Consider the following 27,652-nt stretch of genomic DNA (forward strand, 5'->3'; position numbering starts at 1 on the left):
GCCTTGCCGGACCGCCCCGCCCCGCCCCGCCGCGGAGCACGCCGGGAGTTGTAGTGCGGGGCCGCGCCGCGCCGGGGACACTGGGGACATTGGGGATACCGGGGGCATTGGGGACAGTGGGGACTCTGGGGACATTGGGGACATGGGGGATTCTGGAGACATTGGGGACACTGGGGACAATGGGGACACTGGGGACAATGGGGATACTGGGGACATTAGGGACACTGGGGACATTGGGGACATTGGGGACAATGGGGACATTGGGGACAATGGGGACACTAGGGATTCTGGGGCCACTGGGGACTCTGGGGACGCTGGGGACACCGGGGGACACTGGGGCACCGGGAGACATTGGGGTCACTGGGGACAATGGGGACATTGGGGGTTCTGGGGACACTGGGGCACCAGGGGACATTGGGGACTCTGGAGACATTAGGGACATTGGGGATACTGGGGACATTGGGGACAATGGGGACAATGGGGATATTGGGGACACTGGGGACATTGAGGACTCTGAGATGGTGGACAGGAGAACTGTTGGGTACGAGGAGGGGGTACTGGGGGGACTGGGATGGGATATATTGGTACTGGGGGGGACTGGGATGGGGTAATGGGTACTGGGGGGACTGGGAAGGGGTGCAGGTTTTACTGGGGGCACTGGAATGGGGGAATGGGGGGACTGGGGGCAGTGGAATGGGGGAATGGGGGGACTGGGGCAACTGGGATGGGGTACTGGGGGGCACTGGTGGGTACAAGGAGGGGCTACTGGGATGGGGAACAGGTCCTGGGGAAACTGGTGGGTTTGGGGAGGGGATACTGGGACCACTGGTGTGAGGTGCAGGGGTTACTGGGAGCACTGGTGTGGGTTACTGGGAGCACTGGTGTGGGGTACAGGGGTTACTGGGAGCACTGGTGTGGGTTACTGGGAGCACTGGTGTGGGTTACTGGGAGCACTGGTGTGGGGTGCAGGGGTTACTGGGAGCACTGGTGTGGGTTACTGCGAGCACTGGTGTGGGGTACAGGGGTTACTGGGAGCACTGGTGTGGGGTACTGGGAGCACTGGTGTGGGGTACAGGGGTTACTGGGAGCACTGGTGTGGGGTACTGGGAGCACTGGTGTGGGGTATAGGGGTTACTGGGAGCACTGGTGTGGGTTACTGGGAGCACTGGTGGGGGTTACTGGGAGCACTGGTGTGGGTTACTGGGAGCACTGGTGGGGGTTACTGGGAGCACTGGTGTGGGTTACTGGGAGCACTGGTGTGGGGTACAGGGGTTACTGGGAGCACCGGTGTGGGTTACTGGGAGCACTGGTGTGGGGTACAGGGGTTACTGGGAGCACTGGTGTGGGTTACTGGGAGCACTGGTGTGGGGTACAGGGGTTACTGGGAGCACTGGTGTGGGGTACAGGGGTTACTGGGAGCACCGGTGTGGGTTACTGGGAGCACTGGTGTGGGGTACAGGGGTTACTGGGAGCACTGGTGTGGGTTACTGGGAGCACTGGTGTGGGGTACAGGGGTTACTGGGAGCACTGGTGTGGGGTACAGGGGTTACTGGGAGCACTGGTGTGGGTTACTGGGAGCACTGGTGTGGGGTGCAGGTGGTTCTAAAGCTGCAAGACGCCAAAACGGCTGAAAAAGAAAACCAAAACTGAAAATAAATCAAACCAGAAAGCAAAACACCTTCACTGGGTTGTGAGCACTGCATGAAGACACCATGAAAAAGCAAAAAAAAAAGCACCAAAAATGCTCTTTCATGGGGTAGTTTTGATAATTTTCACTTTATTTTTTTTTTTGACAGATGTGACAGAATTAAAGAGGAAAATAAAACAAAATGGTCTTTCATGGAGTATTTTTCGTGATTTTCATTAAATTTTTACAGCTGTGATAAAATTAAAGGGGAAATAAAACAAAATGCTCTTTCATGGGGTATTTTTGGTGATTTTCACTTTTTTTTTTACAGATGTGACAGAATTAAAGGGGAAATAAAACAAAATGCTCTTTCATGGGGTATTTCTGGTGATGTTCACTATTTTTTTGAGAGGTGTGACAGAATTAAAGGGAAAATAAAACAAAACACTCTTTCATGGGGTATTTTTGATGATTTTCACCATTTTTTTGGACAAAACTAAAGGGGAAATAAAATAAAATTGGACAAAACTGCTGTGAGATCTTAGAGATTAAAGGAATTTTTTTCTTGAGTGAAGAACGAGGCCAAGGGGGTGACACCCACCTTGGGCAGTGATGTGGAATAAAGTCAAAAATTTGGGTGAAAAGGTCCAGATTTTGCATTTTATGCTTTTTTTTCCCCCCCACTGCAGTTTGGTTCGATACCAAAAAGAGCAAAAATTTCTGTCTACTTGAGCAGAAAACCACAAATTTTAGAGAAAATTGGAGATTCCAGTCCAGGAAATCATTTCCTCGTTGTCAAAATTGGTTTTAAAAATTCATGGAAGAGACAGAAACAATCCCAAACTTGAGGAAATAGAGGAAAATCAACCCAAATTTCTGATGTCACAAATGACGTGTTGAGGGCAGCGAGGCCTTGGAATGGAATTCCAATGGAATTCCCAGAGAATTCCTGGTTGCCTCATCCCTGGAAGAGTCCAAGGTGAGGTTGGAAAAAACCTGGGATAAGGGAAAGGTGTTCCCTGTCCAGGGAAGAATTTTTGGAATGTGGAATTGGGATTTGTTGGAGGTCCTTTCCCACCTGAATCATTCCATGAGGAAATAGGAGAAAACTCAGCATTGCCATGATAATAAAGCAGAGAAAAAAAATCAGCATTTCCATGGATTTCTGGGATTAAGGATCCTCCTCCCCCTGGACTCCTGGCACTGCCCCAACCCAGTCAATAATTAATAAATTGAATTATTTGCTTTACCCTGCTGCTGCTCCCCTCATTCCATTGCAATTCCTTTCCCTTCAGGGAGTGACTGAGGCAATCAACAGGGATCATTCCAATTTTTATTTTATTTTATTTTATTTTATTTTATTTTATTTTCTCTGAGTAAAAGAAGAAATAAAACTCCAAAATGACTCCTTTAAATTTAAATTTAAGTACACCAGAACCTTATGAGTCAAAGTTTCAGAGAAGCCTTGCCAGGAAGCAGGTCCTCACCACGGTGACATCATGGGCTTGGCTTGTCACCACCCAAAAAAAAAAAAGTCGTGAGGCACCAAAAAGGGACAGAGAAACTTTAAAAATAAAATCCACTTAAAAATTGGAGTTTGTCTCCTCAGCAAAATTCACAAAATAATTAAGTTTGGGAAAGATTTTTAGGATGATCCAGCCCAACCATTGGAAATGCTGGTGACAAAAATTCCTTTGAATTCTTTGCTTTTCGAAGCCTTGAAAAAGGAGAAATTCAACATTTCCTCACCAGAAGGAGCTCCCAACACTAAAATACTTGGATTTCATGGGGGCAGTGACTGAATGATCCCACAGGAGGTGGAAACTTGGATGTTCTGACTCTTGAGATGTCCCAAGAATCTCCTCACATCCCTTAGGTCGAGGCATTGTTGATTTTCCCCCATTAAAGAGCAACCAGGAACTTTTCTCTCTCAGCAAGAATTCCAGATTTTTATCTGCTAGAGGAGCTAGAAAAACCCAATAATCTGGCAAATTTGCTATGAAATTTGCTAAAAACAACTAAGTTATTTGCGATAAACAAATAAGTTACGTGCTAAAAACAACTAAATTATTTGCTATAAACAAATGTATTAAAAAATGGTGCCCTGCCCTCCAAAAAAATCACTTTTTCTTCCTCCCAACTTCATTTTCTTCACTGGGCAGCAGCACTTTGCACTAAGCAAATCCTTAGGACGGGTGAAATATCCATAAGGGCACGTTCCTGACTTATTCGGGTAATAAGTGACTCATAAATGAATTGTCCCTGTTGTCATTCCTTTCCTTTTTGGATTTGTTTGCCAAACCTTTCCTGCAGAGCTTAAACCAGAGCATTGAGACATCTCATCAATGATCAAGAATCAACCTCTCCATAAATTTATTATGGATGCAGTTTGTTGCCAAAAGAACCTGGAATTCCAAGTGGAATCCTTCCCATTGCTCAGCCAAAAGCAACCTTTGCCCCGGAGTTCAGGACAGGGTGTTCCTACAGCTTCTTGTGTAAGAGGTTGGGCAAGCCCAGATCTCCCTGTTCCCTGCCCCAGAGCCCATTGCATCATTTTGCTGTTTGAGGAGGTTTTTGGTGTTTCTGCTGAGCCTGGTGAAAGCTTAGAAACGGTCATTTGGTTTTTTGTAGCGTGTAGGGTTTGGTGTTGGGATGAGGCAACTCAGAGACATCAAAAGGGACTTTAGTGAGTCCCTTTATTGATCTCCTCAGGGACTTTCCCCTTCCTCCCAAAATTGAGCCTTCCCTCAATTCCCACAAATTTTTTCCCTGATCTCCTCAGCTTCTTTCTTTGGTTCTTCCCTCAGGGCCTTTCCTCATCATTTTTTTATCTCTTCTGGCCCAGTGTTTTTCATCAGTTTGTCATTTTGGATCTTCTCATTCCTTCTTTCCCTCACCCCTCACATCATTCCCTGAGTCCTTTCCTTCACCTCATCCTTGCTCCTTCGTGTTTTTCCTCAGCTTCTCATTTTGGATCTTCCCTCAGGGCCTTTCACTATCATTTTTTTATGTGTTTTGGCCCAGTGTTTTCCATCAGTTTCTCATTTTGGATCTTCCCTCAGCCCCTTTCTCATTCCTTCTTTCCCTCACCCCCCACATCATTCCCTGAGTCCCTTCCTTCACCTCAGTCCTTGTCCCTCCATGTTTTTCCTCAGCTTCTCATTTTGGATCTTCCTCAGGGCCTTTTCCCATCATTTTTTATCTGTTCTGGCCCAGTGTTTTTCATCAGTTTGTCATTTTGGATCTTCTCATTCCTTCTTTCCCTCACCCCCCACATCATTCCCTGAGTCCTTTCCTTCACCTCATCCTTGCTCCTTCGTGTTTTTCCTCAGCTTCTCATTTTGGATCTTCCCTCAGGGCCTTTCCTCATCATTTTTTATCTCTTCTAGCCCAGTGTTTTTCATCAGTTTCTCATTTTGGATCTTCCCTCAGCCCCTTTCTCATTCCTTCTTTCCCTCATCCCTCACATCATTCCCTGAGTCCCTTCCTTCACCTCAGTCCTTGTCCCTCCATGTTTTTCCTCAGCTTCTCATTTTGGATCTTCCTCAGGGCCTTTCCCCATCATTTTTTATCTGTTCTGGCCCAGTGTTTTTCATCAGTTTCTCATTTTGGCTCTTCCCTCATCCCCTTCCCTCAGTGCCTTTCTTCTATAATTTTTCATCTGTTTTGGCCTAGTGTTTTTCCTCAGTTTCTCATTTTGCATCTTCCCTCAATCCCCTTTCCCTCCTTCCTTCCTTCTTTCCCTCATCCCTCACATCATTCCCTCAGTTCCTTCCTCCACCTCAGTCCTTGTCCCTCAGAGCCTTCCCTCAATCTCCCCAAAATCCCTTCTCTGATCCCCTCAGGCCCTTTCTCCCATATTTTTTAATCCATTCTGTCCTCTTCCCTCACATCTTTACCCCATTATTGTGTCCCTCACCTCAGCGCTTCCCTTCAATCCTCTTTTCCCATTGTCCCCCATGGATTGGGATATCCCCAAAGTCTCTCACGGGGTCACATAAATACACAGAAATTGATGTTTAAGCAGGAGAAAAAAAAAAAAAAAAAAAAAAAAAAAAAAAAAAAAAAAAAAAAAAAAAAAAAGATAAATAATCCATTTTTTTTCTGTACCACATGGAATCTGCCCAGATCAGCAGAGAGTTTGTCCTTGAGTAGTTGTGGGAAGAGCTGGAGTCATTTATGGGGGTCAGGAAGGGGATTGAGATAAAATACTGACAGGGAAGGACTGAAATGAGGGAAAGGACTCTGGTCATGACGAGAAGTGTGAGGGGATAAGGAATTTTGGGACTGAGGAAAAGCCCAAAACAAGGAGCTGAGGGGAAAACATTGAGGGGGAAAGTCTGAAGTGAGGAAAAGGGGCTCAAGGAATGATGTGAGGGGTGAGGAAATGGGATTATGGGACTGTGGGAAGATCCAAAACAAGGAGCTGAGAGAAAACACTAAGGGGGGAAAAAATGAGGTGAAAAAAGGAGCTTTGGCCATGATGTGAGGGGACAAAGGAAGGAGTTTGGGGACTGAGGGAAAGCCCAAAACACGGCTCTGGGAAAGGCACTCAGTGAGAGCTCAGAGGAGGAGAATGAGTGAAGGGCCAGAAATCACCAAGACGATCATGGAGGGAATTCAGAGACTGAGAGAACACCCAAAAGATGGAAAACACTGAGGGGGAAGGACTGAGGAGAGAAATGGGCTCTCTCCCCACGATGTGAGTTCAGAGAGACTGAGGGAACACCCCAAAGATGGAAAACACTGAGGGGAAGGACTGAGGAGAGAAAAGGGGCTCTTTCCCCACGATGTGAGGGGATAAGGGAAGAGCTGAAGTCAGACATGGAGGAGCTGAGGCGATGGAGGAGAAAACCAGGGCAAGGCAGCGGAAATATCCCCACCAAAGGCAAACAACCACTGGCCGAGGCCATGAGGGACGTTCCCCATGAGGGACACGCCACGGAAGAGGAAAAGCCTCCAAGGCGCAGCCAAAGTGACCGCGGGAAGAGGAAAACCCGCGGGCGGCCCCTCGCTCTCTTTCCGGTTCAATTTTCACTTTCTGTTTTTTTCCCCCTCCTCTCCCCGCCTCGTCCCCTCCTTCCTTCCTTTCCCTCCCCTCCTTCTTCTTCTCCTCTCTCCTCCTCCACATCCCCCGCCCAGAGGCTCCGTCTCCCTTTCCACTTCCTGGGGCCGGGCGGATGGCGGCGGCCGCCCCGCTGAGCGCCCCATGCCGCCGGCCCGGGGAGCGGCGCCGTGCCGGCCCGGCCCTGAGGGCGGCCTGAGGGGACGGCCCCGAGCCTGCCCGCCCCGGCCATGGGCGAGAGACGGCCCGGAGAGAGCGGAGAGACGGGTACGGGTGAGAGGGGGACGGGTATAGTGAGCGGGGGCCGGGTGTGGGGTGAGGGCGGGCGGCTCCATCGCGCCCCTTCGCTGCGCTTTGGGCGGTGGTTACCGCCTCCATCCTGCCTCTGCCTTGAGGCAGGGAAGGGCTCAGTCTCGCTCTTATTTGGGAGAGGGGAAGGTGAACGGCTCAATCCCTCTTTTCTTTGGGAGAGGGGAAGGTGAACGGCTTCATCTGGGGCAGGGAGGGATTCCTGGCTCCGTCCCGCTCCTCTTTTGGAGAAAGGAAAGGCGAGCTGCTCCATGCCGCCTCTCCTTAAGGAGAAAAGGCTTTCCCGGCTCCATCCAGCTTTTCCTTAAGGAGAAAAGGTTTTCCCGGCTCCATCCAGCTTTGCCTTAAGGAGAAAAGGTTTATCCCGGCTCCATCCAGCTTTTCCTTAAGGAGAAAAGGCTTTCTCGGCTCCACGAAGCCCTTCCTTAAAGGAGAAGAAGCTTTCCCGGCTCCATCCAGCTTTTCCTTAAGGAGAAAAGGTTTATCCCGGCTCCATCCCGCTTTTCCTTAAGGAGAAGAGCTTTTCCCGGCTCCATCCAGCTTTTCCTTAAGGAGAAAAGGTTTATCCCGGCTCCATCCCGCTTTTCCTTAAGGAGAAGAGCTTTTCCCGGCTCCATCCAGCTTTTTCCTTAAGGAGAAGAGGTTTTCCCGACTCCATTAAGCCCTTCCTTAAAGGAGAAGAAGCTTTCCCCGCTCCATGCAGCTTTTCCTTAAGGAGAAAAGGCTTTCCCGGCTCCATGCTGCCTTTCCTTAAGGAGAAAAGGTTTATCCCGGCTCCATCCAGCTTTTCCTTAAGGAGAAGAGGTTTTCCATCCCGCCCTGCCCTTGGAGAAGTGTGGGCGGTTTTGGGGGAGGATTTACCGGCTCCATCCCGCCTTTCTCTGGGGAACGAAGGGCTCCATCCCTGGAGAAAAAAAAAAAAATCCGATTTACCTTCTCCATCTCGCCCTTGGCGTGGGTAAAAGAGAGTTCCCGGCTCCATGTGCCTTTCCCTGTTTTTTTTTTTCCCTATTTTCCCATTCCCATCACTGTGATGGAATCCTGGACCCCCAAGCTCCTGGAACCAGCTGGGTTTGAAATTTTCCTGCCTCACTAAGAGACTACGTTGGCTTTTAGAAGTTGGTTGATCTCCAAAAGGGCCTGAACAGCTGGAAAAATCACGGTGCTTTTATTTTATTTTATTTTATTTTATTTTATTTTATTTTATTTTATTTTTATTTTTGGAGCCAGTGCCTTTCAGGAGTGGGATCAAACCAGTGTGGATTGGTGCTGATCTCGTCCTCTTGGTCCCTTTTTATGAGCAGCTGCAGAGCTGAAATTTGGCCTTATAAAGGGAGAAAAAAAAACCAAAAACAACAACCATGTTTGTGCTCTGCTTTTGTGCAATTGGAATCCCAGATTATCCTCAAATTATCCCACCAAGGTTTGGATTTGGAGCAGAGCTTTGCCCAGCTCTAGGTCTGCACTCCTAATCCGAGACAAAATAAGCCAAAGCAGGAGGTTGGATGGCACAAAAAGAATCATAAATCACAATCTTTGCTCCGTGGAAACAAAGAGGTTTTTTAATTTAAAAATGTGCATGTTGTGCATGGAGTGCCTGTGATGTTCCAGAATGATCCAGAAGGATGAGGGAGGTGCTTTTGCTTTTTTTGGGCTAGTCGAGTCAGAACATAAAATTAAAGTGGTAAAAATGGATATTTCTTCATGTTGTTTTTTAGAAAAGTCAGGTGGGTTTGCTGTGGTCCAGCTTGGAAATTCCTGCTCTGCTCTAGAAGGGATTTTTTTTTTTTTTTTTTCTGTAAGTTCTGATGTAAATGAAGTGTCTGATTTCACAGGAATTGTTGTTTTCCGGCCAAAAAAAATATTCCTTATCAGAACATTTCAGGAACTCCTTTTCCTCTGATAAGAATTGTGACTAATTACAATTAATTTCCTCGGACCAGAGGCTGGTAGGTGGCTCTGAAATTGGTTTTATGTATAATTTGTTTTATTTATTTTTATTGTTCCTCTTAAACCTGCAGAGGCAGCTTGAATATTCCCCCATCCCCAGATTTTCACCCTCAATATTCCTTAAAATCCCACCTTGGAGTTGGCACTTCCCAAAGTGACCAATTCTTTGTTTTTTGCTTTGAATCATTCTGAGATCAGAAAGTGAAAATGTTGATTTTTAGGGGGATAAATTCTGATTTTTCTCAATATGGAATTTTTTTTGATGGTGAGATTCCACTAATTCTGATTGAAACTTTGGATTGGAGTGCTTGGCTTTGCCTGTTTTTTTTATTGAGAATTTTCAGGGTGTGATTTCCCCAGCCAGAGGATCTACAGGGAATTTGTTTGGAGGGATTCGTTTTGATTTTTTTTTTCCCCTTTTCCCAAAGGGAATTCATTCTCTGCCTCAGGGAGGTTATTTCTAACACTGCTGCTCTCTCAGATAATCTCATCTCAGTGGAAAATCACTGAACTGGCTGATTTAACAAACAAAATATTGCGCTTTTTTTGTTGTCCAAATCCCAAAATTCCTGTGCTGGTGGCTTGGGATGAGCCAGGTGCCACCTGAGCAAACCCAGAGCCCTGAGTGAGGTGAAAAAATTGAGATTTGGGGATAAAAACTCCTGAGCTAAAAGGCAGCAAGAGCTGATTTTTATGAATTAACATATAAAAACCACATTTTGAGATTTGTCAGCAGCAGGAAGGAGCAGGAAGGAGGTTGTAAAACCCCAGAAATGGCTCTTGGAAGGATTTTAGCTGGAGGATTCCCACCCTGAGGAGATTTTTTCCATCAGACTGAGGCAGATGTGGCTTTGCCCAGGCAGGGACCGAGGGAAAATTCCAATTTCTCGTCCAGCCTGAACCTCTCAAGGAAGTTTTTATTTTTTCCCCTTTATTTTTTCCATCTGCTGGTGCAGCAAGAGAGGCTCCTTTCATTTTTCCATCAGGCTGGGTGAAACATTTCCTCTGGAATTCTTTGGAATTTGGGAACAGCTGGGATTTGCTGCAATTTCTGATGACACAAAGAGGTTGGTTTGGATTTGTGGTTTGTTTTTTGTTTTGTTTTTTTTTTTTAAACCTAATGCAGGAACTTCACCTCCTTTTCCCATGAGGAAACTGATAAAATTCCCTAATTTTTCCTGCCCCATCCAATGGGATTTGGATTTTACTGTGAGATCAACTCCAAGCTTTTTTTTTTTTTGAAGGTTTGCAGAGTGCCCTGAAAAGGTGCCAGGAATTCCCTGCAGCACCTCAAAAACCAAATAAAATCCAAAATAAATCCTGGCAGCCTCCACATCCTCATTCCCAGGTTTTGTGATGCCAAAAGGGAAATGAAAATCCAATCCAGCCTCTGGGTTTGCTGAGGAAAAAAAAAAAAAAAATTAAATCCAGCAAAAGAAAATGATCCCACCCCAAAGCAAGAGATGATTTCCCAAAAGGATGAATTTAGAAACGTGGAGCTGCATCCTGAAAACTTCCTGGCAACTCCATTTCCTGAGGAAAAGGTTTGCATTTGTGGATTTTATTTTATTTTATTTTTTTTAAATTCCTCATCTGCAGCATCCTGAGGGCAAGACCTGCAGGAAACAAGTGACTCAGTTAATTCCAGAGGTTTTGTTCAGCTCCAAAATTCATCCCATTCCCAATTTTTTTTGCCTGGAAAAATCCCACTCAGGGTGAGGTTGGAGCTGTTATCCCGTGGCAGATTCAACCACCAACAAATCCAGGGTTAAAATAATTCCCTGTGTCCTGGGGTAGGGAAAACCAGGCAGGAAAAACAAAATTTCTGGATCTCAGATAGAGAAGGAAAAAAAAAAAAATCTCTGGATTTCAGATGGAGAAGGGAAAAATCTCTGGATTTCAGGTGGAGAAGGAAAAAATCTCTGGATCTCGTTTGGAGAAAGGGAAAAATCTCTGGATTTCAGGTGGAGAAGGAAAAAATCTCTGGATTTCAGTTGGAGAAGGAAAAAATCTCTGGATCTCAGATGGAGAAAGGAAAAAAAATCTCTGGATTTCAGATGGAGAAAAAAAAAACTCTGGATCTCCATTCAGAAGGAAAAAAATCTCTGGATTTCAGGTGGAGAAGGAAAAATCTGGATTTCAGTTGGAGAAGGAAAAATTTCTGGATCTTAGATGGAGAAAGGGAAAAAATTTCTGGATCTCAGATGGAAAAGGGAAGAATCTCTGGATCTCAGATGGAGAAAGGAAAAAAAATCTCTGGATTTCAGGTGGAACAAGGAAAAAAATCTCTGGATTTCAGATGGAGAAGAAAAAAAACCTCTGGGTCTCCATTCAGAAGGAAAAAAATCTCTGGATTTTAGGTGGAGAAAGGGAAAAATTTCTGGATTTCAGGTGGAGAAGGAAAAATTTCTGGATTTCAGGTGGAGAAAAGAAAAAATCTCTGGATTTCAGGTGGAGAAGGAAAAATTTCTGGATTTCAGGTGGAGAAGGGAAAAATCTCTGGATCTCAGTTGGAGAAGGAAAAAATCTCTGGATTTCAGGTGGAGAAAAGAAAAAATCTGGATCTCAGATGGAGAAAATAAAAACCTCTGGATCTCCATTCAGAAGGAAAAAATCTCTGGATTTCAGGTGGGGAAGGAAAAATCTGGATTTCAGTTGGAGAAGGAAAAATTTCTGGATCTCAGATGGAGAAAGGGAAAAAATTTCTGGATCTCAGATGGAAAAGGGAAGAATCTCTGGATCTCAGATGGAGAAAGGAAAAAAAATCTCTGGATTTCAGGTGGAGAAAGGAAAAAATCTCTGGATTTCAGTTGGAGAAGGAAAAAATCTCTGGATCTCAGTTGGAGAAGGGAAAAATCTCTGGATCTCAGATGGAGAAAGGAAAAAAAATCTCTGGATCTCAGGTGGAAAAAGGGAAAAATCTCTGGATCTCAGATGGAGAGTGGAAAAATCTCTGGATCTCAGATGGAGAGTGGAAAAATCTCTGGATCTCAGATGGAGAAAGGAGGAAAAATCTGAATCTCAGCTGGAGAATGAAAAATCTGGATCTCAGGTGGAGAAAGGAAAAATCTCTGGATCATCCAGGAGGAAATTCTGATTTTTTTCTGGGAGATCTCCCAAAGGGAAAAAAAAAAGAAATCAGGATAATAGGAGGATTTGGACTCCAAAAGAATTTGGGAAAGATGATCCTGAGGGAACCTCTGGAAAAACACAAACTGGGTTGTTTTTTTTTTTTTTTTTTTTTTTGTGATGCTCAAATCAGGATAAAAACCTCCTTGATTTACCCCAAAATGTTTGGGGTAAATCCTCAGTGGGACGTGATGGTGCCAGAGCTGATCCTGTTGGTAATTCCCAATTTTCCAGCTCATTCCAACCTTGGGATCAAGGCAGGAAAATTGCTGGATCGTGGAATTCTGAGCATTTGCCAACATCCAAATGGCTGCAGTGAATCCTACTCAAATTTTAAGGTTAAAAAATAATTTTAAAAAAGCAAATTCTGAGTTTCCAAATCCTGGAATTCTCCTCCTGGGCTGGGAAAACTCCCTTGGAAGCTGCTGAGAGTCCATTCAGAGATCCCAGAAAAATAAAAAAAAAAAAGGGATGAGCTGAAGGAAAATCCTGAATTTTGGAAGTTTGCGGCCTCAGCTGAGCCAGGAGAGCTTTGGTTTGGATTTTAGGGAATATTTCTCCATGGAAAAGGTTGGGCAGGGGTGGAGTCCCCTCATTCCTGGAGGGATTTCCCTGTGGAGGTGGCCTTGGATTCCATCCTGGAAAAGCTTTTTCCAAACAAAACCATTCCCTGGCTCCAATAATCCAATCCAGGAAAAGGAGGAATCAGAATTCCAGGGAATTCCAGCATTCCTTGGCTTGGGAACTGATCTGGGGGAGCTGCAGAAGTGCCTGGCTGAATTCCATGTGAAAATTCCATGTGGGAAGGGTGGGAATTCCCAAGGATTTCAGGGCAGGGATAAAAATCCCCTCTGGATTTTCTGATCCCATTCCTGGAGTTTGTCCCTTGGATCTGGAGCCATTCCCAAGTTCCTCATTCCTGGAGTTTCCCAATGGATCCAGTGCCATTCCCAAATTTCTCAATTTTCCTGGAGTTTCCCAATGTTTCTGGTCCCATTCCCAAGTTTCTCCCTGACTTTTCCCCATGGATCCGATGCCATTCCCAAGTTTTGCCCCACGGATCCAGTGCCATTCCCAAGCTTCTCAATTTCCCTGAGTGCCATTCCCAAGTTTCCTAATTTCCTGGAGTTTTCCCCATGGATCCAGAGCCATTCCCAAGTTTCCCATTCCCTGAATTTCCCAATGGATCTGATGCCATTCCTAAGTTTTTTCAATTTTCCTGAATTTCCCAATGGATCTGGAGCCATTCCCAAGTTTCCCATTCCCTGAATGTCCCAATGGATCTGGAGCCATTCCCAACTTTTGCCCCATAGATCCAGTGCCACTCCCAAGTTTCTCATTCCCAGGGAGCCATTCCCAAGTTTCTTGTTCCCTGAATTTTTTTTTCTGATGCCATTCCCAACTTTCTGATTCCTGGAGTTTTTCCCATGGATCCAGAGCCATTCCCAAGTTTCTCCTTCCCTGAGTTTCCCAATGGATCTGATGCCATTCCCAAGTTTCTCCCTGACTTTTCCCCATGGATCCGATGCCATTCCCAAGTTTTGCCCCACGGATCCAGTGCCATTCCCAAGCTTCTCAATTTCCCCGAATGCCATTCCCAAATTTCCTAATTTCCTGGAGTTTTCCCCATGGATCCAGAGCCATTCCCAAGTTTCCCATTCCCTGAATTTCCCAATGGATCTGATGCCATTCCTAAGTTTTTTCAATTTTCCTGAATTTCCCAATGGATCTGGAGCCATTCCCAAGTTTCCCATTCCCTGAATGTCCCAATGGATCTGGAGCCATTCCCAACTTTTGCCCCATAGATCCAGTGCCACTCCCAAGTTTCTCATTCCCAGGGAGCCATTCCCAAGTTTCTTGTTCCCTGAATTTTTTTCTGATGCCATTCCCAACTTTCTGATTCCTGGAGTTTTTCCCATGGATCCAGAGCCATTCCCAAGTTTCTCAGTTTTCCTGAGTTTGCCCCACAGATCCAGTTCCATTCCCGAGTTTCCCATTTCCAAATTTTGCCCCACAGACCTGGTGCCATTCCCAAGCTTCTCATTCCCTGAATTTTTCCCAATGCCATTCCCAAGTTTCTCAGTTTCCCTGAGTGCCATTCCCAGGTTTCTCCTTCCCAGAGTTTTCCCATGGATCCAGCTCCATTCCCAAGTTTCTCATTCCTGGAGTTTTTCCCTTGGATCCAGTGCCATTCCCAAGTTGGCCAATCCCAAGCTTCTCATTCCCAAATTTCTCATTCCTGTTTCCCATTCCCAAGTTTTCCATTCCCAAGTTTCCCATTCCCAAATTCCTCATTCCTGGAGTTTGCCGCACAGATCCAGTTCCATTCCCAACTTTATCATTCCCAAGTCTCCTATTCCCAAGTTTCCCCCACAGATCCAGTTCCATTCCCAAGTTTCCCATTCCCAAATTTCCCATTCCCAAATTCCTCATTCTCAATTTTCCCATTCCCAAATTTTCCCCCACAGATCCAGTTCCATTCCCAAGTTTCCCATTCCCAAGTTTCTCATTCCCAAATTTCCCCACAGATCCAGTTCCATTCCCAAGTTTCCCATTCCCAAATTTCTCATTCCCAAATTCCTCATTCTCAATTTTTCCATTCCCAAATTTTCACAGATCCAGTTCCATTCCCAAGTTTCCCATTCCCAAATTCCTCATTCCCAAGTTTCCCATTCCCAAATTTTCCTCACAGACCCAATTCCATTCCCAAGTTTCCCATTCTCAAATTTCTCATTCCCAAATTCCTCATTCTCAATTTTCCCATTCCCAAATTTTCCCCCACAGACCCAATTCCATTCCCAAGTTTCCCATTCCCAAATTTCCCATTCCCAAATTCCTCATTCTCAATTTTCCCATTCCCAAATTTTCCCCCACAGATCCAGTTCCATTCCCAAGTTTCCCATTCCCAAATTTCCCCCCCAGCCCCGTTTCCATCCCCAAATTCTTCACTTTCACTTTTCCTCCTGCCTCGGCCACTTTCACTTTCACCTTCCCCTCCTGCCCTGCCACGTGCCAAGATTTGGGAATTTTTCTTTTTTCCTGGGAATTTTTTTTCCCTTCCCTAAATCCAGGAGGGAATTGAGGAGCTGCAGCCACTTGGGCTCACTTTCCTCTCATTAATTAGATTAATTATTAATTATTTTTATTATTTCCCCCCCCCCCCTTTTTTTTTTTTTATTTTGAGGCTGAGTGGAGAAAAAAAAATATTGGAAAAATCACCTACGAAATTCCCAGATTTTTTTGTCGTATTCCCAAAGTTTTATTTTAACTTTTCTCCCTGAAAATATCTGTTATTTTCCAGAAAAAAAAAAATCTGGAAAAATTCTCCGGCAAAAAATTAAAAATAAATAAATAAAAGAGGGAGTTGTGTTTGATCCTTTGAGCTGAGCTGGGATTTAAAAATTCCAGGATTTTCCATGGGAAAAAAAAAAAAATCTGGATGATTCCTTAAAGATGCAGGAAGAAAAAAATGCAAAAAAAAAAAAAAGCAAAATTAACTTTTTTTCTCCTCATTGAGCCCAAAGAGCTGATGCTGAAAAAAACCTGGAAAATCCCTTTATTTCCATTTTTTTCTGCTCTTCAAAAGTTTTTTTTTTTTTTAACTTTTCCTTAAAAATAAAGATCAAACCCTCACTTTGGGATTTGGAACCTCATGAATAAAGTTAATTTATAATTAAGAATTTTTTTCCCCTTGATATTCCAAAGGTTTCCTAAAACCAGGGATTGTAAAAAGTGAATATTAAAAGGTTTAAAGCAGAAAAATATTCTTGTTTTTCTCGGATCATTTGGAGATTCTTGGATCATTTTTTTGCCTCCCTCCACATTTTTTTTCCTTTTCATCTGAATTATTTTTCCCCTTGCTCAACCTCAAAAAAAATGGAGCTAAATAACTTGAAACCAGCAAATTTTAATTTATTTTTATTATTTCTTCAGTTAATCATTTTAATTTTTTTCCTCTTGGAATAATTTAGGAATAAAAATTGACACAAGGAATGATTTGGTCTTTTCCTCTTTAATTAAATGAAAGAAAAGACAAAAATTATTCAAATTTACCTTTTAAAAAAAAAAGGAATCAAACCCTCAGTTTGGGAATATTTTTTTCCCTCCTGGAATAATTTAGGAATAAAAATCAACCCAAGGAATTATTTGAATTTTTTTCTTCTTTTTAATTAAAGGAAGGAAAAGACAAAAATCCTTCAGATTAAAAACAGGGATCAAAGGCTCAGTTTGGGATTTGGAATCTCATGCAGAAAGTTAATTTAGAAATTAAAAATGTATAAATTATTTTATTTCTGGGGCAGTTGATGTGGATTTTTTTTTTCCCTTTTCAGTTGGAAAACTGGGATGAACAGGGAGTTCGGATCCCTCTTCCCAAAGGATGTTTTAACTCCCAAAAATTTGGGATTTGATGGCAGCAAACCACACTCTCCCCCCATCCAATCCTGGATCTGGGAATTCCCAAATGGAAAATTCCCTTTTTTTTCCTCTCCAGGTTTTCCACCACCGCATCCTGGATCTGGGAATTCCCAAATGGAAAATTCCCTTTTTTTTCCTTCTCCAGGTTTTCCGCCGCCGCATCCTGGATCTGGGAATTCCCAAATGGAAAATTCCCTATTTTTTCCCTCCAGCTTTTCCTGTGGAATTCAAGGAGCCAAATTCCCTCTTGCAGAGGATGGTGTTGTTTTAACTCCCAAAAATTTGGGATTTGATGGCAGCAAACCACACTCTCCCACCATCCAATCCTGAATTTGGGAATTCCCAAATGGAATTTTCCTTATTTTTCCACTCCAGCTTTTCTCATGGACTCCCAAGGAGCCAAATTCCCTTTTACAGAGGGTGGTGTCATTTTAACTCCAGAAATTTGGGATTTGGATGGCAGTGAGCCACACTCTCCCCCCACCCCATCCTGAATTTGGGAATTCCCAAATGGAAAATTCTCTATTTTTTCCACTCCAGCTTTTCCCATTGAATCCAAAGAGCCGAATTCTCTTTTACAGAAGACGGTGTCGTTTTATGGTAACAAACCACACTGTCCCATCATCCAATCCTGAATTTGGGAATTCCCAACTGGAATTTTCCCTGTTTTTCCCTCTCCAGGTTTTCCCCTGGAGCCCGAGGAGCCGAGTTCCCTTTTGTAATGGATCTGGTGGTGTCACTTTAACTCAAAAAAAATTTGGGATTTGATGGTAACAAACCACATTCTCTCCCCACCCCATCCTGAATCTGAAATTTGGGATTTGGATGGCAGTGAGCCACACTCTCCCACCACATTATCCTAAATCTGGGAATTCCCAAATGGAATTTTCCTTATTTTTCCACTCCAGCTTTTCCTGTGGAATCCAAGGAGCCAAATTCCCTTTTACAGAGGGCGGTGTCGTTTTAATTCCCAGAAATTTGGGATTTGGATGGCAACGAGCCCCACTCCCTCCATCCAGTCCTGAATTTCAGAATTCCCAACTGGAATTTTCCCTGTTTTTCCCTCTCCAAGTTTTCCCCTGGAGGCTGAGGAGCCAAATTCCCTTTTACAGAGGGCGGTGTCATTTTAACTCCAAAAAATTTGGGATTTGATGGTAACAAACCACTCTCCCTCCATCTACTCCTGAATCTGGGAATTCCCAACTGGAGTTTTCCCTATTTTTTCCACTCCAGCTTTTCCCATGGAATCCAAAGAGCTGAATTCCCTTTTACAGAGGGTGGTGTCATTTTAACTCCAGAAATCTGGGATTTGGATGGCAGTGAGCCACACTCTCCCCCCATCCAATCCTGAATTTGGGAATTCCCAACTGGAAAATTCTCTATTTTTTCCACTCCAGCTTTTCCCATGGAATCCGAAGAGCCGAATTCCCTTTTACAGAAGGCGATGTCATTTTAACTCCCAAAATTTTGGCATTTTGATGGTAACAAACCACTCTCTCCCCATCCACTCCTCACTCTGGGAATTCCCAACTGGAGTTTTCCCTATTTTTTCCACTCCAGCTTTTCCCATGGAATCCAAAGAGCCGAATTCCCTTTTACAGAGGGCGGTGTCATTTTAACTCCAGAAATTTGGGATTTTGATGACAACAAACCACTCTCCCACTACCTACTCCTGAATTTGGGAATTCCCAGCTGGAATTTTCCCTGTTTTTCCCTGCAGGTGTTCCCCTGGAGCCCGAGGAGCCGGGCTCGCTGCTGCAGCGGGCGGTGTCGGTGCTGCAGAGCTCCTCCCTGGACTCCAGCTCCCAGCTGGGCCTCCAGTTCAGCAAAGCCATCCTGGTGGAAAATGATCTTTTCCTGAGCGAGGTGAGCTCTGGGGATCCCAGGAAATGTTTTGGGTTTTTTTTGGGAGCTGAAGAGATCTGGGAATGCTGATTTGTTGTTGGCTTTGCTTTGTAGAGCTCCTCTTGCTGTTCCTGATTTATTTTTCTCCTTTCCTTGGACTTCCATCCTAGTCAGGAGTAAAAAGATCCATGCAGCTCAAAATTCCTGGAGCCTTTGGAATTCCTAAATTCCTTTGGAATTGGGGGAATTTCCTTCCATGGGTTGCATTTGTGCTGAGTGACCTCAGGGCAGATTTTTGGGTTTCTCTCCCTTCACCTTTTTTTTTTTTTTTCTCCTTTTAAACCCTTTTTTTCCAGCTGCCCGGACTATTTTCAAAATCCTTTCATTCCCATTTTAAAAACCCCACATTCCCACTTTTAAAATCTCTTCATTCCAACTTTCAAATTATCTTCATTCCCACCTTTAAAATTCCCAAATTCCCACTTTTATAATCCTCACATTCCCATTTTCAAATTCCCTTCATTCCCACTTTCAAAATCCCTTCATTCCCACATTTCTATTTTAAAAATCCCTTCATTTCCACTTTTAAAATCCCCACATCCCCACTTTTCAAATCTCTTAATTCCCATTTTCAAATTCTCATCATTCCCACTTCTAAAGTACCTTCATCCCCCCCATTCCCACTTTTCAAATCCTTTCATTCCCACTTTTAAAATCCCCACATTCCCACTTTTAAAATCTCTTAATCCCCACATTCCCACTTCTAAAATCCCTTCGTTCCCACTTTTCCAATCCTGGGTAATCCCAATGGGAGCTGGATAAAAAATGGGAAATCAGGAATCGTTTCTTGATTTGTCTGAGAGTTCTAAAACCAAACCAAAACTAATCATGAGCTGGTTCTTTCCTCAACCCCAACCCAAAACCTTAAACCAAATCCTGACCCAGAACCAGACCCAGACCTGAACCATAACCCAGACCTGAACCATAACCCAGACCCAAACCCTGACCCAGACACAAACCCAAAACTAACCCTAATCCTTACACAAACCCTAGTCCAAACCCCAAACCAAACCTAGACCTAAAACTGATCCAAACCCCAACCCAGACCCAGACCCCAACCCCAAACTCAAATCCAGACCCCAACCCAGAAGACCCCAGCCCAAACCCTGACCCAGACACAAACCCAAACCCAAAACTAACCCAAATCCTAAGCCAGACCAAGACCCAAACCCAGACCCAAACTCAAACCCAGACCCCAACCCAAGGCCTAATCCAAATCCTGACCCAGACCCCAACCCAAATCCTGACCCAGACACAAACCCAAACCCAAAACTAACCCAAACCCTAAACCCAGACCCAAACCATAACCCCAGCCCAAACTGTGACCCAGACACAAGACTAACCCAAAACTAACCCAAACCCCAAACCTTAACCCAGACCAAGACCCAAACCTTGACCCAGACACAAACCCAAACCCAAAACTAACCCAAACCCCAAATGCAAACCCCTAACCCAGACCCCGACCCAGACCTAAACCCAAACCCAAAACTAACCCAAACCCCAAATGCAAACCCCTAACCCAGACCCCAACCCAGACCCAGACCTAAACCCAGAACCCAAACCCAGACACAATCCCAAAACTAACCCAAAACCCCAAACCCTAACCCAGACCCCAACCCAAACCCTGAGCCAGACACAAACCAAACCCAAAACTAACCCAAACCCCCAACCCAGATCCAGACCCAAACCCAAACCCAAACCCAGACACAAACCAAACCCAAAACTAATGCAAACCCCCAACCCAGATCCAGACCCAAACCCTGAAACCAAACCCAAACCCTGAAACCAAACCCAAACCCTAAAACCAAACCCAGACACAAACCCAAACCCAAACCCAAAACTAACCCAAACCTAAACCCAAACCCAAACTCAAACCCTAAACCCAGACCCCAAAACCAAACCCCAAAACCAACCCCAAAACCAACCACAAACTCATTCCTTCCTCACCCCCAAACCTCACCCAAATCCCTTCCTGCTCCAGCTTCTTTCCTTCATCCCTGAAATTTTCTGGGATCAGCTCCAGCTTCATTCCCTTTCCTGATATTTTCCCCAATCCAGCATCACCTGGGACCCAAAATTTATTTTATTTTTTATTTTATTTTTATTTTTATTTTATTTTTATTTTTATTTTTAATTTTAATTTTAATTTATTATTATTATTATTATTAATTTTTATTAATTTTTATTAATTTTTTTAATTTTAATTTTTATTTTTTTTTGCAGCTTAAAGCTTTTGCCAAAGCCAAGGAAGCTGCTGGATACAGCCAGGAGGAGCTGCAGGAGACTTTTGCATTTCTCCTTTTTGATAAGGAGGAAGAGGTAACCAGGATTTGGGATTTTTCCACTCAAATTTGGGATCAAATCCTTGAATTTGATCCTTTTTTTTAATCCCATCAAACCCCCAGGAGGTTTGGTGGTGGAATTCCCAAAGGAATTCCTGCTGGAAATAATTCTGGGAGCAGCTCCTGGAACAGATTTGATGAAAAAAAAAAGGATTTTTCCTTTAATTTTCCTTTGTGCCAGTGGAATTCTTTGGAATTAAATAGAATTTAAAAAATTTGGGGGATCACAGGATGGTTTAGGTTGGGAAAGGATCTTCAAAACATCCAATTTTAGGGATTTTAGGGCTGGATTTGAGTGGAAAAAAGGGAATTTTTCTTTGTGCCAGTGGAATTCTTTGGGATTAAATAGGATTTAAAATTTTGGGAATTCTCAGAATGGTTTAGGTGGGAAAGGATCTTCAAAACATCCAATTTTAGGGATTTTAGGGCTGGATTTGAGTGGAAAAAAATGGATTTTTCCTTTGTGCCAGTGGAATTCTTTGGGATTCTTTGGATTACATAGAAATGATGGAAATTCCCTTTAAATGATGATTTATTCTTTGGATTCTGGGAAAATTAGTGAACCCACTGGAAATTCACTTCTAATTTCATTTTAATTTTGTGAATCCACTGGGAAATTCCCTTTTAATTCAGTTTTAATTCTGTAAAAATCTGGGAATCCACTGGAAATTCCATTTTAATTTTATTTTAATCCTGTAAAAATCAGGGAATCAACTGGAATTTCCATTTTAATTCAATTTTAATTCTGTAAAAATCTGGGAATCCACTGGAAATTCCATTTTAATTTCATTTTAATCCTGTAAAAATCAGGGAATCAACTGGAATTTCCATTTTAATTCAATTTTAATTCTGTAAAAATCTGGAAATCCACTGGAAATTCCATTTTAATTTTATTTTAATTCTATAAAAATTAGGGAAACCATTGGAATTTCCATTTTAAATCAATTTTAATTCTGTAAAAATCAGGGAATCCACTGGAATTTCCATTTTAATTCAATTTTAATCCTGTAAAAATCAGGGAATCCACAGGAAATTCCCTTTTTCTCCTGCTGATTTTTCCTATTTATACCATATTTAATTTCCCTTCCACCTCAAATTTTTTGGGATTTTGGGGCTCAAACCACATCCAGATATTTTCCCACCTCGGATAGGGCGGATTTTTATTCCCTGATGCAAAAAAAAAGGTGAAAAAAGAGAATTTTTTTCTGTTTTTTTTTGCAGGCAAAGGCGGTTTGTCAGAGCGGCCTCCGGGTCAACAGCAGCTCCATCTCCACCCTGGGGGACCCTGCCAAGGGTAAAAAATGCCAAAAAAAAAAAGGGAAAAAATTCCCAAAAAATTGGGAAAAAATCCCAGAAATTTGGGAAAAAAATTCCAAAAAATTTGGGAAAATTTTCCCAGAAATTGGGTTAAAAAATCCCAAAAATTTGGGGAAAATTGCCCAAAAAATGGGGAAAAATGCCCAAAAATTGGGGGAAAATGCCCAGAAATTTGGGGAAAAATGGCAAAAAACTTGGGAAAAATTCCTACAAATTGGATTAAAAATTCCCAGAATTTTGGGGAAAAAGAGCCCAAAATTTTTGGGAAAAGTGCTCAAAATTTTGAGAAAAATGCCCAAAAATTTGGGGAAAAAATGCCCAGAAATTTGGAAAATAAAAAGCCTAGAACTTTGGAAAACAAATCCCAGAAATGTGGGGGGGAAATGGCCAAAAATTTGGGGAAATTTTGCCAAAAGTTTGGGGAAATTGCCCAAAAATTGGGGGGAAAAATGCCCAAAATTTTGGGGGAAAATGCCAAAAAAAATTGGGAAAAAATTTCCCAAAAATTTGGGGAAAAATTCCCATAAATTGGGTAAAAAATGTCCAGAAATCTGGGGAGGAAATGCCCAAAAATTGGGGTGAAAATCCCAGAAATTTGGGGAAAAAAAAGCCAAAAAAAATTGAGAAAAAATGCCCAGAAATTGGGGGAAATTTTCCCAAAAATTGGGGAAAAAAATCCCCCAAATTTGGGGAAATTTTCCCAGAAATTGGATAAAAAGTGCCCAGAAATTTGGGAAAAAATTTCCCAGAAATTTGGGAAAAAATGCCAAAAAATTTGGGGGAAAAATTTCCCAGAAATTTGGGGAAAAAATGCCAAAAAAATTGGGAAAAAATGCCCAGAAATTGAGGAAAAAATCCTCCAACACTGGGAAAAAATTCCCAGAAATTGGAAAAAAAATTTCCCAAAATTTTGGAAAAATTTCCCAGAAATTTGGGATAAATTCCCAGAAATTGGGTTAAAAATTTCCCAGAAATTTTGGTAAAAATGCCCAAAAAATTTGGGAAAAAAATTCCCAGAAATTGGGTTAAAAATTTCCCAGAAATTTTGGTAAAAATGCCCAAAAAATTTGGGAAAAAAATTCCCAGAAATTGGGTAAAAAATTCCCAGAAATTTGGGGAAAAATTCCCAGAAATTTGGGGAAAAAATCCCAGAAATTTGGGGAAAAATTGCTAGAAATCTGGGGGAAAATGGCCAAAAATTGGGGGAAAAATGCCCAGAAATTTGGAAAAAAAATCCCAGCAATTTGGGAAAAAATTCCCAAAAAATTAGGAAAGAAATGCGCTGAAATTTGGGAAAAATTTCCCAGAAATTTGGGAAAATATTCCCAGAAATCTGGGAAAAAATGCCCAAAAATTGGGGGAAAAATGCCCAGAAATCTGTGGGGAAAATGCCCAGAAATTTGGGGAGAAAATGCCAAAAAAATCGGAAAAAAATTCCCAGAAATTGGGTTAAAAAACCCAGAAACTTGGAAAACAAATCCCTGAAATTTGGGGAAAAAATGGCCAAAAATTTGTGCAAAAATGGCCAAAAATTGGGAAAAAAAAAAACAAACCAGAAAATTTGGGAAGAAAAGGCCCCAAAACTGGGGAAAAATGCCAAAAAAAAATTTGGGAAAAAAAATGCTCAAAAATTGGGTAAAAAATGCCCAGAAATTTGGAAAAAAAAATGGGAAAAATTTCCCAGAAATTGGGTTAAAAATGCCTGAAAATTTGGAAAAAAATGCCCGGAAATTTGGGAAAAAAATTCCCAGAAATTTGGGAAAAGCAGATTCCCATTCTGGGAATAAAAACTTCCTTTAAATTCCTGGGGTTTCTTCTGTAAAAAATAACTGATTTTTTGAGGAATATTTCTCATTTTTTGTGGAATATTTCCCATTTTCTGGGAATATTTCTCATTTTCTGGGAAAATTAACAACTTTTATCACCCAATAACCGATTTTTTGGGAATATTTCATATTTCTTTGACCAGATACTGACTAATTCCCTTTTTTTTTCCTCTTTTTCAGGGGTTTATATTTCCAAATATTCCGATTTCCTCCAGCCCAGGCCTTGGCACCCAGGAAAATCAGGATATATTGTCATTTGTAAACTGATCAAGGTAAAAAAAAAAAAAAAAAAACTAAATTATTTTATTGTCCAGGATGGAAAATTCAACTCCAAATTCCAGTTTTCCCTTGAATTTTCAGGAATTTGGGGATTTTTGAGGATTTTTTTCCCCCTTTTTCCTCCTCTCTGGAATCAATTCCAAACCCCAAACTCCTGACATTGGAAATTCCTCTTTAAAGAAAATTTTCCTGCCCAAAATCCAACTCCAAATTCCAAATTTTTCCTCAAATTTTCAGGAATTTTGGGGCAATTCAAAGGATTTTTTCCCCTAATTTTTCTGGGACATAAAACCCAACTCCAGACTTGAATTTTCCTTGGATTTTCAGGAATTTTGGGGCATTTTTTCCCCTTTTTTCCTTTTCTCTGGAATTAATTCCAAACCCCAAACTCCTGACACTGGAAATTCCTCTTTAAAGGAAATTTTGCTGCCCAAAAATCCAACTCCAAACTCCAAATTTTCCCTCAAATTTTCAAGAACTTTGTGGCAATTCAAAGGATTTTTCCCTCTAATTTTTCTGAGATTTAAAACCCAACTCCAGACTTGAATTTCCCTGGATTTTCAGAAATTTTGGGGAGATTTGAGGATTTTTTTCCCCTTTTTCCTCCTCTCTGGAATTAATTCCCAACCCCAAACCCCTGACATTGGAAATTCCTCTTTAAAGGAGATTTTGCTGCCCAAAAATCCAACTCCAAACTCCAATTTTTCCTTGGATTTTCAGGAATTTTGGGGCATTTTTTCCTATAATTTTTTCCTTTTCTCTGGAGTTAATTCCCAACCCCAAACTCCTGACACTGGAAATTTCCTTTTAAAGAGAATTTTCCTGCCCATAATTCTGATAATGATGAAATGGAAAATCAAACGTAAAATTCCAATTTTTCCTCAAATTTTCAAGGAGTTTTGTGGCAAATCAAAGGATTTTTTCCCCTAATTTTTCTGAGATGTAAAACCCAACTCCAAACTTGAATTTTCCTTGGATTTTCAGGAATTTTGGGGCATTTTTTTCCCCTTTTTTCCTTTTCTCTGGAATTAATTCCCAACCCCAAACTCCTGAAATTGGAAATTCCTCTTTAAAGGAGATTTTGCTGCACAAAAATCCAACTCCAAACTCCAATTTTTCCTCAGATTTTCAAGAATTTTGTGGCAATTCAAAGGACTTTTTCCCCTAATTTTTCTGGGACATAAAACCCAACTCCAGACTTGAATTCCCCTGGATTTTCAGGAATTTGGGGGAGATTTGAGGATTTTTTTCCCCTTTTTCCTCCTCTCTGGAATCAATTCCAAACCCCAAACTCCTGACATTGGAAATTCCTTTTTAAAGAAAATTTTCCTGCCCATAATTCTGATATAAAATCAGACTCCAGACTTGAATTTTCCCATGGATTTTCAGGAATTTTGGGGGAGATTTGAGGATTTTTTTTCCCCTTTTTCCTCCTCTCTGGAATTAATTCCAAACCCCAAACTCCTGAAATTGGGAATTTTTCTTTAAATGAGATTTTCCTGCCTAAAGTCCAACTCCAAACTCCAAATTTCCCTTGGATTTTCAGGAATTTTGAGGGATTTTTTCCTATAATTTTAATGGGATGAAAAATCCAACTCCAAATTCCAATTTTTCCTCAGATTTTCAGGAATTTTTGGGATTTTTGAGAGTTTTTTTTCCCCTTTTTCCTCCTCTCCCTGACATTGGAAATTCCTCTTTAAAGAAAATTTTCCTGCCCATAATTCTGATATAAAATCAGACTCCAGACTTGAATTTTCCCATGGATTTTCAGGAATTTTGGGGGAGATTTGAGGATTTTTTTCCCCCTTTTTCCTCCTCTCTGGAATTAATTCTAAACCCCAAACCCCTGACATTGGAAATTCCTCTTTAAAGGAGATTTTGCTGCACAAAAATCCAACTCCAAACTCCAATTTTTCCTTGGATTTTCAGGAATTTTGGGGCATTTTTTCCTATAATTTTTTCCTTTTCTCTGGAGTTAATTCCCAACCCCAAACTCCTGACACTGGAAATTTCCTTTTAAAGAAAATTTTCCTGCCCATAATTCTGATAATGATGAGATGGAAAATCAAATGTAAAATTCCAATTTTTCCTCAAATTTTCAAGGATTTTGTGGCAATTCAAAGGACTTTTTCCTCTAATTTTTCTGAGATGTAAAACCCAACTCCAGACTTGAATTTTCCTTGGATTTTCAGGAATTTTGGGAGATTTGAGGATTTTTTTCCCCCTTTTTCCTCCTCTCTGGAATTAATTCCAACCCCAAACTCCTGACACTGGAAATTCCTCTTTAAAGAAAATTTTCCTGCCCATAATTCTGATATAAAATCAGACTCCAGACTTGAATTTTCCCATGGATTTTCAGGAATTTTGGGGGAGATTTGAGGATTTTTTTTCCCCTTTTTCCTCCTCTCTGGAATTAATTCCAAACCCCAAACCCCTGACATTGGAAATTCCTCTTTAAAGGAGATTTTGCTGCACAAAAATACAACTCCAAACTCCAAATTTTCCCTCAAATTTTCAAGAACTTTGTGGCAATTCAAAGGACTTTTTCCCTATTTTTTCTGAGACATAAAACCCAACTCCAGACTTGAATTTCCCCTGGATTTTCAGGAATTTGGGGGAGATTTGAGGATTTTTTTCCCCTTTCTCCTGCTCTCTGGAATTAATTCCAAACCCCAAACCCCTGAGACTGGAAATTCGTCTTTAAAGAAAATTTTTGTGCCCATAATTCTGATATAAAATCAGACTCCAGACTTGATTTTTTCCTTGGATTTTCAGGAATTTTGGGGAGATTTGAAGGATTTTTTTTTCCCCTTTCTCCTCCTCTCTGGAATTAATTCCAACCCCAAACCCCTGACACTGGAAATTCCTCTTTAAAGGAGATTTTGCTGCACAAAAATCCAACTCCAAACTCCAAATTTCCCTTGGATTTTCAGGAATTTTGGGGGATTTTTTTCCCCATTTTTTTCTCCTCTCTGGAATTAATTCCAAACCCCAAACTCCTGACACTGGAAATTTCCTTTAAAAGAGAATTTTCCTGCCCATAATTCTGATAACGATGAGATGGAAAATCAAATGTAAAATTCCAATTTTCCCTCAAATTTTCAAGAATTTTGGGGCAATTCAAAGGATTTTTCCCCTGTTTTTTCTGAGACATAAAACCCAACTCCAGACTTGAATTTCCCTGGATTTTCAGGAATTTTGGGAAGATTTGAAGGATTTTTTCCTCCTCTCTGGAATTAATTCCAAACCCCAAACCCCTGAGATTGGAAATTTCCCTTTAAAGGAGATTTTGCTGCCCAAAATCCAACTCCAAACTCCAAATTTTCCCTCAAATTTTCAAGAATTTTGTGGCAATTCAAAGGACTTTTTCCCCTAATTTTTCTGAGACATAAAACCCAACTCCAGACTTGAATTTCCCTGGATTTTCAGGAATTTGGGGGAGATTTGAGGATTTTTTTCCCCCTTTTTCCTCCTCTCTGGAATTAAT

At 42.0% G+C, this 27,652-nt stretch overlaps 1 protein-coding gene across 1 annotated transcript in view; it reads left to right on the forward strand.

Annotated features, from left to right (window-relative positions):
* Positions 1 to 12,271: 12,271 nt before the first annotated feature.
* The window catches only part of TASOR2 (transcription activation suppressor family member 2), a gene marked incomplete at its 5' end in the record, with an annotated part of 46,961 nt that continues 31,580 nt past the window's right edge, over positions 12,272 to 27,652 (forward strand). Inside the window, 6 exons of the mRNA XM_083860637.1 lie at positions 12,272 to 12,295; positions 17,078 to 17,096; positions 18,217 to 18,362; positions 20,625 to 20,720; positions 21,965 to 22,037; positions 24,067 to 24,158. Coding sequence (XP_083716763.1) covers positions 12,272 to 12,295; positions 17,078 to 17,096; positions 18,217 to 18,362; positions 20,625 to 20,720; positions 21,965 to 22,037; positions 24,067 to 24,158 — 450 coding nt within the window. The remainder of the gene's footprint in view (positions 12,296 to 17,077; positions 17,097 to 18,216; positions 18,363 to 20,624; positions 20,721 to 21,964; positions 22,038 to 24,066; positions 24,159 to 27,652) is intronic.

This window comes from Zosterops lateralis (assembly GCF_965231275.1).
Source record: "Zosterops lateralis genome assembly, chromosome: 4".
In the NCBI taxonomy this organism is placed as follows: domain Eukaryota; kingdom Metazoa; phylum Chordata; class Aves; order Passeriformes; family Zosteropidae; genus Zosterops; species Zosterops lateralis.